General features: G+C 56.4%; 5 protein-coding genes across 5 annotated transcripts; all 5 read right to left on the bottom strand.

Moving 5' to 3' along the window:
• Positions 1 to 69: 69 nt before the first annotated feature.
• LINJ_33_1740 (conserved hypothetical protein) lies at positions 70 to 441 on the bottom strand (the record flags this gene model as incomplete). Its single annotated transcript, XM_001468218.1, has 1 exon — positions 70 to 441. The coding sequence occupies one exon, from the start codon at positions 439 to 441 to the stop codon at positions 70 to 72; it is 372 nt and encodes a 123-aa protein (XP_001468255.1).
• A 446-nt stretch (positions 442 to 887) lies between these two features.
• On the bottom strand, positions 888 to 1664 carry CYP4 (putative cyclophilin 4; the record flags this gene model as incomplete). Its single annotated transcript, XM_001468217.1, has 1 exon — positions 888 to 1664. The coding sequence occupies one exon, from the start codon at positions 1662 to 1664 to the stop codon at positions 888 to 890; it is 777 nt and encodes a 258-aa protein (XP_001468254.1).
• Positions 1665 to 2443: 779 nt separating this feature from the next.
• On the bottom strand, positions 2444 to 5161 carry LINJ_33_1720 (conserved hypothetical protein; the record flags this gene model as incomplete). The annotated part of the gene is made up of 1 exon (XM_001468216.1): positions 2444 to 5161. The coding sequence occupies one exon, from the start codon at positions 5159 to 5161 to the stop codon at positions 2444 to 2446; it is 2718 nt and encodes a 905-aa protein (XP_001468253.1).
• A 6476-nt stretch (positions 5162 to 11637) lies between these two features.
• Positions 11638 to 13056, bottom strand: LINJ_33_1710 (putative peptidase M20/M25/M40; the record flags this gene model as incomplete). Its single annotated transcript, XM_001468215.1, has 1 exon — positions 11638 to 13056. One exon carries the CDS (start codon positions 13054 to 13056, stop codon positions 11638 to 11640), a length of 1419 nt encoding a protein of 472 aa, XP_001468252.1.
• A 460-nt stretch (positions 13057 to 13516) lies between these two features.
• Positions 13517 to 16219, bottom strand: LINJ_33_1700 (conserved hypothetical protein; the record flags this gene model as incomplete). The annotated part of the gene is made up of 1 exon (XM_001468214.1): positions 13517 to 16219. One exon carries the CDS (start codon positions 16217 to 16219, stop codon positions 13517 to 13519), a length of 2703 nt encoding a protein of 900 aa, XP_001468251.1.
• Between the last annotated feature and the right edge of the window lie 325 nt (positions 16220 to 16544).

Raw genomic sequence — 16544 nt, 5'->3', positions numbered from 1 at the left:
TAAGCTTGTAAAGCAGCAGCTGTGAGGCTATTTTTCGAAACCTCCACGACTCAGCCCCTACGACTGGCTTCAAGACATCCCCTTCAGCTCGAACCCTTCATAAAGGCGCGCCAAGGCACTGTCAGCTCCCTCCAGCTCCGCCAGCGCTGCTACTTTCAGTTTTAAGTCTTCTCGCGCCCTCTCGATCTCGTTGTCGCACTGCTGCAAGCGCCATTCAAAGTACTTTAGCGTATCAGAGTGGCTCAGCTCGCAAGACACAAACGTAGAGCCGCCGCTCAGTATCCATAAGTCCTCCTCGGGCCGTGTTGTTAATATTTTTCGTTGAGCCTCGCGATACTGGTTCTTTCGGCGGTCGAGATCGACGAGGTACTGTTTGGCCTCCGTAACCTCCTCAGCCGCAATCTCGATATCTGTCCGCTCCGCGTTGAGATCCTTTTCCATCTTTTGTGCGGTGAAAGTGCGTCGCCTCAGATAAGCACAAGAGCTGATGCGACAAGATAAAAAGCGAGAAAGGAGAAGAGCAAGGAAGCATGAGAGCGAAACTTGACGAGAAATGCGTACGGGGAGAAAAGACGTGTACGAAGGCTCTACATTCGGCACGCATGGCCACCACTGATAGCTCGACAGTAGATGCACACACAGGTGCTCAGGGTCAGACAGCACTCGCGCCGAGCAAGGGACTCCGCGGGCCCAACGCCGTTTGAAAGTACAAGTTGATCATCTCTGGCGCCGTTCCGTTCACGTGTTAAAGCCAGTAGAGAAATTCCTACAGCCTGTTATATGTGAAATGGAATAACGTTAGATATTGACAAAAAGAAAACGATCGAGCTACCGCGGCTACACTCATCTGTGCTCCTCTGATGTGTATGGCCTACGGTATCGTTTGCCTACTCTTGCTTGATCTCACCACAGTCAGTGACCGTGATGGGCTGGCGGGTAGCACCAGATTGGCTGCCCTGAGTCTCCACCTTCATGATGACGTCATAGCCCTTGGTGACCTGGCCGAACACGACATGCTTCCCGTCCAGCCAGTCGGTGGGAGCGGTGCAGATGAAGAACTGAGAGCCGTTCGTGTTGGGGCCGGCATTGGCCATTGACAGCGTGCCCGGGCCAAAATGCCTTCCAGCACGTCCGGCAAAGGACTCATCAGGAAACTTGTGACCATAGATGGACTCGCCACCGGTGCCGTTGCCGGCAGTGAAATCGCCACCCTGGCACATGAACTGTGGAATAACGCGGTGGAAACGGCTTCCCTTGAACCAGAGAGGCTTGCCAGAGCGGCCAACACCCTTCTCACCGGTGCAAAGCGCGCGGAAGTTCTCGGCCGTCTTCGGCACGACGTCCTTGAAGAGCTCCATCTCGACACGTCCCGCCGGCTGCGACCCGATAGAGATGTCGAAGAACACGATGGGGTTATTCGAGTTGATCGGGTAGAACGGAATCCTGCGCTCAGCGCTCAGAAACGTACGGCGAAGCATTTTTGGAGGGAGGAACACCTTCAGTGAACAAGGTCGCGAGAAATAGGATATGACTCGTGCTTCTGAGTGTATGTGTGTGTACGTGTACGTGCAAGACAATATGCAGATGTAGAGGGTCAGTATGAGCGACGAGTGTACGAAAAGGTATGTTTTCGCTCCGACATGTCCGTTTCGCCTCCACAGCATGGGCGGAAGGGGCACGCTAGCCCCGGCCCGTCGCAGGCCCCCATCGCGTGGTGCGAAGCAGCGCTAGAGACACACGCATCACAGCCATGCGCCGGCGCAGCCATCTCAGCACGGGCCCTGCCTCAGCCTCTGCCAGCCTCTTCTGCGCACGCAGCCCCACAGCTGCCCCCACTATGCCGGCCGCCACCCGGCGCATCCCTCGGCGTGGCGCAGGCGCCCCACACCAGGAGGCAGTGAGGGCCGGGCGGGTCGCGGTCGAGTCGCGCTGACACTCCGCCCATATAGCATGGATGGCGCAGCCCGGTGCACGGTCGCGGGTCGCTCCGACGCAGCGCCATCCACGACCTGGCCGCCCACGTCAGCAGCGATGCATCGCTCTGACCTCCCCACGTCGTAGGCGCCTGGCCCTGCCACCGCCAGGTGCGGTGCAGCATTGGCAGGGGATAGGGGCTGCCTGGCTTCTTCCCCACACAGGGCGTGTACAGAGTCATGGGTACCACGCGCCGAGGCGCACACCTTTCATCCGGGTGCAAGAATAGGAACACCAGGCAATGAAAAAAGAAGCATCAATCACTTCCGTTAGTGTCAATCACTTGTAGACCGAAGCCTTCGCAGCGATGTCGTGAATGCGCGTAGCAGAAGGCAGCGAGACACAAAAAAAAATGGGCGCGGTACATGAGCAACCTCCTGATTTCTCTGAACGTGTTACTAAAGTACCGAGAACCTCAGCCTATGTACATTCCACAAATGAGCGTGAGAAAACAGGAACCATGTGACACCTAGTACTTGGCTTCCAGGTAGTTTAGAACGTCTTGACAGTAACCCCTCTCTGCGTGTCGCTCAAGCGCAGACCGAGTTAGATCAACAACAATATGCGGCGAAATATCACCCAACCTTTTCAAGGCCTCTGCCAGAGAAGGCCGGATGCCGATCGTCTCCTCCGTGTCATCCAGGTAGACGAGCATCTTCTTCGCGAGGGGCACTACCTGTGCCGATACCTCATCGACTATAAACGGTGAAGCGCCCCAGTCGTCGGCAAGAAGTCGGGTCAGCTCGTTGGAAGTACGCAGGCGGATGGCGTCGTTTGAATCGTCGAAGCGCAGAAGCACGGATTGAATTATCTCATGTGCTGCACCTTTGACCATGGGCAAGCGGCAGACCTCGCCAAGAACCGACATGCAAACAAGTCGCATTTCGCCGTCGTCGGCGTCGGAAGCAGCACACCAGGCGTTTATGACTGTAGTAGATAAAGCGTTGCTGTTTTTCACGAGCTCGGCCTGTAGGGCATCACAGTACACTGGGCCGAGGAGAGCGCACAGGCAGTTCACAGCCACTTTACGGAAGAGGTGAGCGGTGTTGCCCGGTTGAAAGGCCGACAACGGGAGGACAACGGCGCGCAGAAGTTCACTGGTTTCGCTTGGTGCAAAGGCGCCTGTTCTGCACCAGAGAAGCTGTTCCAGGACAGTAAAGTAGCGCAGCTCCTCTGTGACTTTGAATGCAAAATTTATGTCCGTCAGTCGTGATTCGAAAATGTCTGTGAGCACTCCGCCGAGTGTGTCAATGCTGTCCGCATTCAGTACCAGGTCACTGAAAGCGCTGACCGGAAGCGCCGCCCCGTAGCGGAACAGTAATCGCTCTGCATGCAGGGTATAGATACCAGTAATTGATTCCGTCACCAGTGTCGACAACGTTGTGATTGCCTCGCCGGCCTTCAGCTGAATGTCGGGCATCTCAGTGCTCTTGATGCGCAGCAAAGAGTAAAGAATAATAGAATCCAGCGTTCTCTGCTTTGGGTCGTGGAGCACTTCGTCGGGGAGAGGATGCTCCGGGGAGGCGATGAAGCCCTTAGCCACAAAGACTGGAATGACTTTCTGAAGAGTCTCGAGAAGCGCAGTCAGTAGATGCTCGTTCTCGCACTCGATCAAATCACTTGTCGTCAGCGCTTGAATAATTCGGGTAGAGTGAGCCGGTGTCAGCTTCTCCTTCGAACCCTCGATAAGGTACGCCAGCGTTTGAAGAATTGAGCACTTGACTGTCACAGCTGCAGTCGAAAACAGCGTCGGCATCGGCCCGCACGCATCGTCGAGAGAAGTGAGCACCACAGTCTTGTTGCGCGACCTTTCGATAACAGACACATCCTCGTAAGGGTCAGCGTTCGCGGCCGGCTTCGCGATAAGAAACGGTAAGTACTGCTCAGGGACCAGGAACTTCCCCAGCATCTCAACACAAAATGTCGCTTCCTGCTTGACCTCGACGTTTTCGTCAGCGAACGCTTTGTACACAGCGCTGAGGATACGCTCAGTGAACTGCACGCAGGACTTCTCACAGTAGTAGATGGTTGTCCACAACAACTTCAGCGCCACCACCTTGCGATTATTCGTGGAGAAAGGAATCATCCAGTCGACAGCGGTGATGTCCCTTAGAATCTTGTCGAGGAAAGCCCGAACAGACTCGGCGACGACGTAGCGAGTGCCCAGGCTGGGGCGGCTCTGAAAGAGGTCGTAATACTGTGCTGACGGTGCCGTGAACTTCATGGAAGGATACTCGTCATCGCCGTACCACTCAATATCCTTCATAGTGACGCGCCTGTTCGCCATATCGATCCGGTTGTCCTCGTTGTCGATCATATAAAGCTGCCCAACTCGCTCCAAAATTTTGCGCGCCATGTTGCGAACAGCATCAAATGAATCAGTCACAAGAAGCAGGAGATGTGGTAGGTATTTTGCGTGCATCTCCAGCCGCTCCTTGACATCCAGCAACGCGCATGACAAAACTGAGAGGACTGCTAGGCGAACTGGCTCACTGTGATCGTTGCAGAGGACAAACAGCTCCGACGCCATTGCCTTGTTTTCTGGCTCGTCTTTTCCGTCTCTCAGCGCCTCAGAGGCTCCGCATCGAAACAAAACAGCCAGCGTTTGGGCCGCCTCGCACCGTACAGCGCTGTGCTTGTGTAGAAGACACGAGTCTTTCAGAACTTTTGCCAGCGGTGTACTAATCACCTTTACTTGCTTGGGCTCGATGGAGCACAGTTGGCAAGCTGCCTTGCACGCTTCCTTCTTGAGTTCTGGGAAAGGGTCACGAAAGCAGTTCTCTAGCAGTACCAGAAAAAAGTCAATGTAGTTCCGCGGTCCGATATCATGCGGAAAGCACGTCATGCAGGCCGTCCCGAGTCGAAGAAGAAGAAGCCTAATCTCTTCGCTCTCTTCAGCAACTGGCACGATCCCAATGCGTGTGACAACTGAGGGAAGAACCCAGTCCAAAATGCTCGCGTCTTGGCCTGGTAGTAGCTCGATCGTTATCCGCGCCGCCTCTTCTCGTGAGCGCTCCGAGGTGTCCTCAAATCCCTTCAGACATGACCGAATAATTGAAAACTCGTCGTCTTTTGACAGATTCCCCCTCTGCGCTTTGACAAGATCGTGTATTTTCTTGTATGCTGCGCACCTCTTCATTTTGTTCGAGTCCTGTAACTCGTTGAGGTACTTGGGAAGCAGATCCATTGTTCCTGAAATACTTGGCCGATGACTGTTAGGCAAAAAGATAACCCTCAATCGGTTCGGAAAGAGAAACAGAGCGCCAGTTTTGAAGCAGACTTTATTTTTGCAACAACTCATTTCGACTGCAGTTCGCAACAGAAGTGATCAGTATGGAGGCGATGTAGTCAGCGCAAGAGGACGAATGCCTACGGGGTTTCCTGTCACCCTGAGACTGTCCACGTAGGAAGCAGCACGCAAAGGGAAAAATCCTCTCTTTTTCTTTGTTGTTTTAATTGCAATAAAGGAGATACCTCTACCCTGAGAAACAGTACACCATGTCAACACGAATGTTACACTAGCTCGCTGAGATAGGGAGAAAAAATAGCAGTACGTGTGAATTAGAAAACCGGCAGCACCCGTGTGCTCAAGCATTCCTACTGAAGAAAATCATTGAAGTGCATTTTACAATCAAAAAATTTGAGTTTTGCTGCTGCGATAGAGAAAAAATCGCTGACAACCAGCACACGCTGGGTGATTACAAACTCGTCGGTCTGGAAGCCTTTCTAGTCACTGCAAACCCTCTTAGAACTACTGTTGAGGACCTCCTTCAGTTCTTTGAATTTCCCAATCCCGACCTGGATGCTGAAAAAGAAGCCATTATTTGTCTGGCTGCGTTGCTATCCAAAGCCCTGTAACATCCTATTACATGATCAAGCTTTCAGATGCATCCCATGAAAACCCCATCCCGAAAATCTTGAGCCCGTCCAGCATGCGCCCCGCATTTTTTGAATCGTAAGTGGAGATAAGAACAGAAAAGAGTCCAGGGGAACAGGTGAAGTCGCGCTTCCAAATCTGGTGTCCAAGAGAGCTCGGAAAGGCTGAAGAACCCGCAAGGCTTCTTCGCGTTTTCCAAGGTAGTGAAGCACATGGAACGCTCGCTTCTCAGGCCCCTTCAAACGCACGTGCATGGTCCTCAACCCACGCAGACTCGGAAAACAGTCCTTATTGCCCGAAGTGTCCTGAATGACGAGCAGGCACGATTTCACGGCGTGAAGTCACTTCTCATTTACCTACAACATACCAAGACCCAAACCTGAAGGACCCTTGAGGCGCCTTGCTCCGGCCTCGACAGAAACGCCGCACCCCGCAGCGTGCACGTCGAAAAAGGGGGAAGTGGCCAGATGCTGTCCACAATGAAGATGACGCTGCGCTCCTGTGCAGCTGCAGTAAGCCCAGGCATATCTTGGATCTCGAATGTCTTCAACCATGAGACTCCGGAAAAGTTGCAGCGGTCTTCAGGGACTTCAAAGGTAGCAGACGTAGCTATCTTGATGTGCTTAGTGGTTCGTAGTAGCGTGTATTGATTCCCGTGTCGCTGAGGAAGCTGTCATAGAGGCTCTGAGTCGGAAGATACGCGGTGTCTGCCACCAATATACCATTACCCCACTCCACAACCAAAAGAAAAGCGTCCGCGACTGCAGCTATTCCAGGCGACCGAATGGCGGCGCCCGCGCCGGCACCGCCGATCAGCGCTGTCGAATCACTTTGCAGATTTACCACGGTGGCACTTCCGTGTGCAGAGTACACGAAGACCGCCCGCACGATCAGCACGTTATCCAGAGTCCTGTACAGTGTCGCCGAGTCTCGGGAAACCGGATGCTTACGAATTCGTGCTGCTCGTCTGGGCGGTGGCTGAAGGTACCCAGCACTGTCTCCACGTTCCTATTTTCGCTTTCAGGGATTGCTCCGATCGTTGCTGCTTCTCGAACTCTAAAAAGTAAAGATCGGCACGAATAGGGAGTTTGATGCAAAGATGAGCACTTTCCACTGCAAAGAAAAGCGCCGATTGTTTAATCACGGACAACAAAAAGTACACTCCAGTTGCTGTGGGTCTGACTCCTAATAAATCCTGCTCAGAAACCGCGAAAAAGTACGATAGACCGATTCCCTACTGTACTTCCATGACACCGAGATACCAGGTGCTTCCAGAGCGGAAATCACTGCTTGAAACACGTATTCTCCGTTGAGCAAAGTTCGGCAAAGGGGATCAGTCATATCGCCAGAGAAACACAGAACATCACCTGTCGACAACCTCCTCCATAGTGATGATATCTATCAGTGTACACACACTACCACAGACTTAGAAACTTCAATATAAGAGGCATCCTTCCACTATCTCCTGACTTCACACACTAGGAAAGCCTGCACTCTCCCATCCTTTCTGACCAATGATCACCAACGGCATCTGATACCTCTACCTCTTCATCCATCCCCCCGCCCACAAGTGGAACCAAAAGCCGACAAACTACCTCCCACATCAGTCTTCACCACTAACCTTCGTGTCCCGTCCAGTTTTTCTAAGTGCACAAACAGGTATGTTTTCGCTCCGACATGTCCGTTTCGCCTCCACAGCATGGGCGGAAGGGGCACGCTAGCCCCGGCCCGTCGCAGGCCCCCATCGCGTGATGCGAAGCAGCGCTAGAGACACGCGCATCACAGCCATGCGCCGGCGCAGCCATCTCAGCACGGGCCCTGCCTCAGCCTCTGCCAGCCTCTTCTGCGCACGCAGCCCCACAGCTGCCCCCACTATGCCGGCCGCCACCCGGCGCATCCCTCGGCGTGGCGCAGGCGCCACACACCAGGAGGCAGTGAGGGCCGGGCGGGTCGCGGTCGAGTCGCGCTGACACTCCGCCCATATAGCATGGATGGCGCAGCCCGGTGCACGGTCGCGGGTCGCTCCGACGCAGCGCCATCCACGACCTGGCCGCCCACGTCAGCAGCGATGCATCGCTCTGACCTCCCCACGTCGTAGGCGCCTGGCCCTGCCACCGCCAGGTGCGGTGCAGCATTGGCAGGGGATAGGGGCTGCCTGGCTTCTTCCCCACACAAGACGGGGTACAGGACCCTGATATCACATCCCGGCGCCCCCCCCGTCAACGGGCATCATTGGAACGACGCCCCCCCCCCCAAGTGACAGGGGCCGCAAAAGCAGCTCGCCAGCAGCCCCATTTTTTTTCTGCACGCTTTAAGACTCACCTTGTTGCCAAAGCACAAAATGCCTTTAGGGCTGCCTTCGGGAAGCCACAGCAGTTTTCCGTAATGGGAACTGACTGCATGCGCTCCAAAGGACATTTTGGCTTCGAATGAAAGGACGCCATTGGTATTACAATGCTGATGATGAGTTGACTTTCTGTGTGAACTCAAATGACCACCAGGCTGACTACGGAGCACCGGATGCAAAGAAAACCAAGATCGCTGTGAGGATGAACAGCGAAGAGACCACACAGGGAGTCATCTTATTTTCTTATTCTCCAGAGATACAAAACCATCACGCTTGCCGGGATGCGACGCACAAGCAAAGGTTTAATGTAGGCACAAAAGGCAATTTCTCAGAAAGAAATAGAGCTTTTGAAGGCGCCGCGCGTGTAACGAAAGCCAGATGAGACGACCACCACTTAGAGACACAAGGAGGGGGCCAGTGAAAAGCCCGGGGCCTCATCATGTTCCAAAAAAAAAATTGGCAAGTATTACTGAAAAAAAAGCTTAAAGAGCAAAACAAAAAAAAATTATAGCTCTACTTAGATGTTTTGTTCGCAGCCTTTCGCACCGTCGAGATCGTAATTTCGATCACGGTGTTCCCCATTGGGCGTCCACAGTGTCTTTTTAGTTTTGGGGGGCCCGGAACAGCGTGGGGTTTTTTAAACGGCCGCGCCGGCGCCAAGAGCAAAAAATGGGTTTGCCCCCCCCCGATGACAAATGATGATGCAGCTATTGGCTCCGTATCGCGAAACGCATTTATGTGCCGTTTTGAACTGTGTTGCCACGCAATGGCTATCTGGGTTTTCATTGCGGAAAACGAAGGCCTCGTTTTGTCAAGTTTCGGTAAAATAGAGCGACCGCACGTTTTGCGGCACGAAGAAAAACTTTTTTTTTATAAGATGCACCAGCTTCCACAGGTCCGCGATGAGAACCATTTTGTTAGCCGTTTATGTGCACTTTCTGTGTCATTTCTTGGTCGCGTCTCCCTGGCCTAAAATTAGAAAACAATCAAGAATTCGTATCGCTTGGGTTGAAAAGGCGGCTGGCGTTATTGGGTGGAATTTGTGTATCCGAATCCGCTGATTTGATGGAGAATGCGACGAGAAACGTCTGCGGTGTTTAGTCGGAACCCAAATAATCCTCAATTGCCGGTGGGACATGGCCTGCCCGGTGATTTCCGTGACAGTTAACCACCTTGAAGCGACAAGCGGCATTAACTTACAGGCCTTGTTTGTGGGATTAGGTTTACATCTTTCGGATGCATTTCACGCCGCCATCGGAACAAAAACCACGGATTAAAATCTGCGGTCAGCCTTTGGGGGCCGTAATGAAGAGAGCTTTGCAAGCGGCTGGGGCGTAAAGGGGGAAATTGTCCCGGGCGCGTTTTTCGCCTTCCGCCACCCATCTTGAGTGAACGCGCCTTTTTTTAGCATCCAAACCCGGTTTTTGCTCCGGTGAACGCTTTGTCCCCTGTTCTTTTTTTCGTTAGTATCACCCAATGTGAACGTGGCGGTGGTAAAACTGGGAATCATTTTCACTTGCATGGTGTTTCAAACTCCATTTTTTCAGTGAGTTAGCGACCAAAAACGCGTCTTTGCAATGCTTTTTTTCATCGCGAAGGAGGCAACAAGCTGCTAGCACAGAAGCGCAGAAAGGCCGGCGGACGGGATGAGGTTTTTACGGCATTTTTCCATTTTAGGCGCGCTGGAATTTTTTTATTCGAAGTCTCTCGGCTCACTGCCTCACTTTCCCATTATAGATCGTTTCTTTTTTTTTTCAGGAACATGTGTGTCGCTAGGTTTTTCTTCGGCGCTGGTGCCAACACGTTCTTTTTTTTCCTTGCTTTTCCATGAATGGTTCTTTGTTTTTGCCGTTCCCGCAAGGCGGGGTGTTCTGTATGGGGTCTCCCGCGGTGTGTTTTCCCCCGCGTTTTTTTTACGCGGGTGCGCTTCGTGGGCGTCGTGCGCGTTCTTGGGGTGGGTGGGCGTGCGCGCGTTGCGGTTTTTCTTTGGGGGATTTTTTCCCGGCCCATTCCCCCCCCCCCGGCGCCCCAACGAGCAGCAGAGACCCCCGCAAACCAACGCCCCCCCCTAAGCGGGGTCCCCGCCAAAGCGTTCGGGATGTCATGGCCACGTATTAAACAGGGTTGCTTTTGTTTTTGGCGCCAATTTATGCGTGTTTTCACGTGTTTTTGTTTTGGTTTAGCGCGCCGCAAATTTGGTGGCGTTTCCTGACCTTCCCCTTTTTTTGTGCTTGCCATCTTTTTGCCGGTGCAAAATGGCGCCTCTTGCGGCCTTTCTCAGTGCTTCTCCCTGTTGTTCCTTTTGCTTTTCCTTGGTCTCGGCCCGCCCGGGCTTCGTTGGGGTGCTCCTGCTCTGTTCGCTTTTGGGTTGCGGGCCCTCCCTGCGTGCCGCTGGCCGCCGGGGCCAATTTGGCAAAATCCTTTCCAACCCCTGCGAAAAACGATTCCAGCATTTCTCTCTCTTTTCATTGTCAATAGCTTCCTCGTATGTGTTTTGGTTTGCGTCTGTATGATGTGGCCGGCCTTTGTGGACCCTTGGCGCCGAAAGCCCGCCTCTCAGGCTTTCGTTGCGGGTTGTGTTTCCGCCTTTCTGCCTCGTGGGCGCCCCTTTTTCGTCGATGGAAAATCCCCGCTCATTCTCGGGAAACGGCTTCCCTGGTGCCTCCCTTGCGGCGGGGTCCCGCCCTGCTTTGCCTCGTCCCTTTCTTGGGGTTTGGGCGTGCGTTTTTTTTTTTGGTTTGCTGGAAGGGGGTGGGGGGCTTTCCCCCTGCGCGCGGGAAAGCTCGGGGCGCCCCGGGCGGGCCGCGCCGGTGCTCGGCTCATGTGGCATGGGTGGCGCGAACCGGTGTGCGGTCGCGGGTCGCTTCGGCGCAGCGCCATCCGCGGCGTGGCCGCCCGCATCGGCTGCGGTGCATCGCTTTGGCCCCTCCCCCTCCCCCCACGTCGTCGGCGCCTGCCCCTGCCGCCAGCGGGGGCGGTGGGGCGTTGGCCGCTTTCGGTGGTGCGTGGCTTCCCGTCGGGGGCCTTTTGGCCAGGCCCGGGTTTCCCGGGCCGCAAACGACCGCCCGGCCCCCGGGCGATGAACGCCAAAGGGGGGACGGGATACGGCGCTTTGCCCGAGCGCGGTTGTTCGCGAACGCGGCCAAAATGGCGGAAGGAGACGGGGATGGGGCGAAAAATGGCAACGGGCGGGGTTCCTGTGGGGTGTGCGGCTGGCAGTGGGCACGCCCGGCGGCGTTTACCGTCCCTGAGCGGCAGAGCGCTAGCCGTTTCGTGCGCTAACAGGCCGCGCTTGAGCTGTCGGTGAGGCGCCGCTGCCTCCGTTTATGAGTCTGTGTTGTGTTTGTATGGTCGACGAAGTCGTCACATCTACACTAGCATAGCGTAAGGTGAAAGCGCCAGAAAAGGAGAGGGTCAGCGAGGCTGCTCGGCAGCACTGTTACTTGGGAGTGTGGCGAAAGTGCTCGGCGACAACGCGGCTGATGGCGAACGTGAGGCCTTTAGCGTATTTGATGTGCAGAAACTCATTGGGGCCGTGCGCGTTGCTCTTTGGACCGAGGACGCCGGTGACAACGAACTGCGCTTGCGGGTATGATTTGATGAGCATGGAGATGAATGGGATCGCCCCGCCCATGCCCTGGAATGCGAGCGGGTTGCCGTACGCCATCTTGCTGCTCTCATTGAGCGCGGTCACGAGCCACGGCTTCAGCTCTGGGGTCGCGCAGCCATGGCCGGGAACCTCGGGCTGAAACCACACCTTAGCGCCGTACGGCGGGTTGGCCACAAGCAACTTGGCCATGGCCTGGGTAGCTTTCTCCGCGTCCACCAGCGGCGGCACGCGGAGGGACAGCTTCAGTGAGGTGTGCGTCCGGATTACGTTGCCGGCAATCTGTGGCTCCGGCAGGTTGGCCCCTGTCACGGTGAGGCTCGGCTTCCAAAAGTTCCGCAGCGCCAGCTCCACATTGTCGCCTGGCTCTGTCGACACGCCGTCGGCCGTGGCAAACTGCTCCTTGAACGGCACGACCCTCATCGACTCCATGGACTTGACAACGTAGTCGGGAATCTCGCAGTAGGCCTCAGGAAAGAGCACCTTTCCGGTCTTTGAATCCTCGACGCGGTCCAACAGCTCACGCGCAATGCGGAACGTGTCCGGTACGACGCCGCCGGCGACGCCACTGTGCATGCTCTCCGTCAGCGTCTGCACGTTCAGCACACCACCCGTCACACCACGCAACGACGTCGTCAGCCATACCTGTGAGTAGTTGAGACAGCCGCTGTCTAGGCACACCATCAAATCCACGTTGCCGATGCGTTCCTTGCAGCGCTCCATGTAGTAGTCCAGGTCGAAGCTGCCAGACTCTTCGCACGCCTCGATGACCACGATCACTCGACCGTGCGGAATGCCGTGGCGCTGCAGTACCGAGACGGACGTGATGGCCGAAAAGAGCGCGTAGCCGTCGTCAGCGCCGCCGCGGCCGTACAGCTTGCCATCGCGCACGACCGCCTTGTGGGGGTCAAGGCCTTCGTCCCACGGGTAGAGAGGCGGCTGCTTATCCATGTGGCCGTACATGAGCAGGGTGTTCTTCGTCGGCTCTGTCCCGGCGATTTCGACGAGGAGGAACGGCGTTCTTCCCTCGACCTCCATGAACTCGTAGCTGAGGCCCAGCAGGTTCTGCCCCTCCATCCAGTTGATCAGAATGGTAAAGGCCTTTTTTATGAGTCCGTTCGTTGCCCACTGGGGGTCGAAGTCGGGGCTCTGATTCGGCACTTCAATGTAGGCGGACAGCGCAGGAATGATGGAGGCGTCCCACTCGGCCTCCACGGCCTTTTGAATCACAGCCCAGTCAAAGTCGCTCATGAATGCAAATATATATGTGCAGGTGTGCACGCTACGGAATTGAGAGAGTAAAAACAAAGTACGGGGCAAGTAACTGCAGTGTGTGAGAGGCGGCGATCTGCACAGGAGAGGGAGCACAGGGGAGAAGAAAGAATGCTGTGTGTTGGCGCAGTCGATTTCGTGCGTATGCGTGTGTGGCATCGGGGCCGGCTTCGCATGTAGGCGGGAGGTTGACCGTGCAAGCCGCAGCACATAAGCCACCCCCCAAAAGAAAAACGCTGCGGCGTTGCTGAAAGCGACGCGTCTGCCATTTTTTTTTCATTCCTGCAGCGCACCTACTGCTGTCGGATGCCGCTTCTTCACAAGCAATGCTCGCATGCAGCAACGCAAGCGCTGTGTGTTTGTAGAAACAGCCCGCAGGTGTATGTGACAAACCGGCAAAGGTGCACCTGTGTGTGTGTGTGTGACACTGCTCCATTTTCTACGCTTGCGAGTCACGCAGGTCCTCCACCGCGGCCAACTCCGAAACAAAGTTAGCCAGAGACACGCGCGCTGGGAGCGTGCAATGAATGGCGAGGCAACGGGACCCATGATAGTTTGCCGCACTTGCGCCGCCTAGCAACGACGATCCATCCGCCGAAGCCACCGTCATGAGGCCAGCAGGCAGGCGATCCGTGAGCGCGCGACCACGCTTACTTAGCGGCCACACACACGCGCGCGGCCCGCGTGACTTGGAAGCGTAGTCGCGGGCTACTGCTGTCCGACTCGCAAGATCCCAGTCCGTGGCGAGGGAAAAAACGGTAGCATTGCTCTCCAGGGCTGCCTTGGGGCGGCCAAATGCAGGACCCACGGACGGCTCCGGGAAGGATCGGCACCACGGCCGAGTGGCGCGAGGGTAGCCGGTCGCCTCTACCAAGAGCGGGCGAAACACTGTTTCGTTTGTCTGCGCGACGGCAGGCAGGGATGTGTGCGATTGGCGCGGCTGTTGTGACGGAAGCAGGGACGAATGGCGACGACGGTCATGGGTAAAGCCTAGCTGCGCTTCGATGACGGCCAGGCTTTCACACCCCTCGAATTCGCTGCTGGCGTCCAAGACAAGCGGTAACGCAATGTCATGAACGCTGTAGCGAGCTGCCTGCGCCTGGCTGTACACCGCCGTTACCGGCGCGCTCAGTGCCAGCGGCGCGAGGGTTGCTGACCTCGCACCACTGTCTCTTGCTTCCTCCGGTTGGAAGACAAAGTCGCCAGGCTTCGGTGCCGCCGCGAGCAGAACGTCACGGCATCCGCCCGTCGCCGCCACGAGCTCCTGAAGCCGGAGGCTCGCCACCACATTCCATACCAGATCGCTCTTCGCGCAAACCATGCGTCGCCGCGTAGCCGCTGGTACCTCGTGAATCCACCACGCTTGCCACACCCCTTCACGGTCCTCGCCACGGCACAAGAGCTGCAACGCGCGCGCAAGCCAAGGTGGTAACTCCGTGCTTGCCTCAGCTACGGTTTCCACCTCGAGGCAGGCCATCATGACAGCCGCATCCGCGTAGCGGCGCTTCACCAGGGCCTCCGTGACGTGGTAGGTGCGGAAGAAAGGGACGGCGGCCGCACCGAAGTGATGCGGGGAGAAGTAGTTCGGGACGCACATGGCGCACGCCAGGGAGGCATGGTCGAGGCGGTTCACAGGCCCTCCACGTTGCTCAAAGCCGCGCAGGAGGAGGGCGTACTGCAGCCGCATCGGCGACTCATCGAGCACCTGCGACGCGGTGTGCTGCTCCCCGCAAGCGTCTGTGCGGCACTCAAGGAGCTGGAGGGCAACCCTTGGCGTCCCTCTCGCGAGGTTGATCTGCACAATGGCGCGGGCGGCGTGCAGACAGTGTTGCACGGCGTCTTCAACGCCGCAAGGCTGCGTCGACACCGGCAGTGCCACACGAACGCTGCAAGCCTGCACAACAACGTGCTCGTCATTCTCTGGTATGTGAATGTTGACGCTGACATTGTGCGCGGAGATAAGTCCTTCGCTGGCTTCCACGATGTCCGCAATGGCCGTTGCCAGGGAAACGCCGCGACGGTACAGCACAAAGTGCAGGTGCACAGTGGATGGAGAAGAGGTGAGACACGACTCCAGCGACTCACGGAAGGATACGGGAGTCGAAAAGCGGGGCGGAGCTCGTTTTGCCTTGGCTGCTGCTGCTGAGGTGTCGGCGTTGCCCTCCCCCCCTTTGCTCTCTGCAGGACCTGTGCGGCTTCCAACTTCCTCAGGCCGCGTCGCGTGCGTGAAGGTGACGACTGCGCCATTGGGCAGTACCTCGTTCACCTGCACATCACTCGTGTAGCGGAGGAAACAGCGATGAAGCTGTCGACGCCGTCGATGTGCGTGTTTTGTCGCGGCAGCGGCGGAGTTGTGAAGGCGCGCTGCAATCCCAGCGCTTTCACGGGCCGCTGATGTCAGGGCCCAGAGACTGGGCGACGTGGGACGTGGTGTTGTACGCATGTCCGCTGAATTCTGCACATAACGTTCACGGCACACATCCACAGCGCGGCGAAGAAGTTCCACTGCCTGCGCTGCGGTTACTTGGTGCTCGTCATCGTAGCCGGCATCCCCCTTATCTCTTGCCACAGCTGCAGAGTCTTGAAGGTAGCGAGCAAGCTGACGTGCGATGCGGAGAGCGTCCGAGATCGCAAGCCGAGCGGCGATCCGCTGAATAAGTGCCCGATCGAGTGTTGGGTTGTAGCTGCGCACAGCTGCCTCGAGTTCGCTGCGGCTCGCACCACCAGTCCGTTGCACAGGCGGTTGTGGCAGACACCTAGCGGTGTCGTTGACGGCCGATTGGGCCGCAGACTGCGAGGCCAATGCTTGATGCTGAAAGGACGCCAAGGAGCTTTCGAAGGCGGTCTTGGCGGCGTGAATGAACTGGGCGAGGGATGGTGACACGGCGGCAGGGGTGCTCATGGCGTGTTCATACAGCCGTGGCAATTCGCTCAGCGATTGCTTGTGAGCGTTCTGGTGCTCTTGCTGCCGCTCTGCGTACCGCTGCAGGTCCGGAATGAGGTACCGGGGTGTGTGCGAGTGCTCCGCCTCACCGTCCGTGGCAGTGCGGTTCACAAAGGCTTGCCTTGGCACGTGACGATGCGCGCGCTCCATCGCCGCCACGACGCCGCCGGTGTTGCACCAACGGGCTGTACACTTCATGACAGCTTCCGGGTATGTGAATACGTGAGCTACGGAAGAGGAAAGGATAAGAGAGGGGAGAGGGCAACTGAACAATCGAAATGGACCCAGACAACAGCAACACCAACAACGGCGGTAGTGCACCGCAAAGAATAACGTTGAACTGCATCGTGTGACAGGGGAGGAGGGAAAAAAGGCGTGCGGAGCCTCTGCCCTACAACTCGTTTGTTTGTTCACCAGCACGCGTGCAGCACACGGCGGCTGCGACGCCCACGCGCCGTTTTTAGACACACCGCTTTGAATTCACTTTTTTTTTTCGCTGTTGGAACCACAGCACAATCGCTCA

The sequence above is a fragment of the Leishmania infantum genome, chromosome 33, assembly GCF_000002875.2.
Source record: "Leishmania infantum JPCM5 genome chromosome 33".
NCBI lineage: Eukaryota > Euglenozoa > Kinetoplastea > Trypanosomatida > Trypanosomatidae > Leishmania > Leishmania infantum.
Note: the sequence above shows the minus strand (reverse complement) of the source record. Positions and strands in the feature narration are given on the sequence as shown.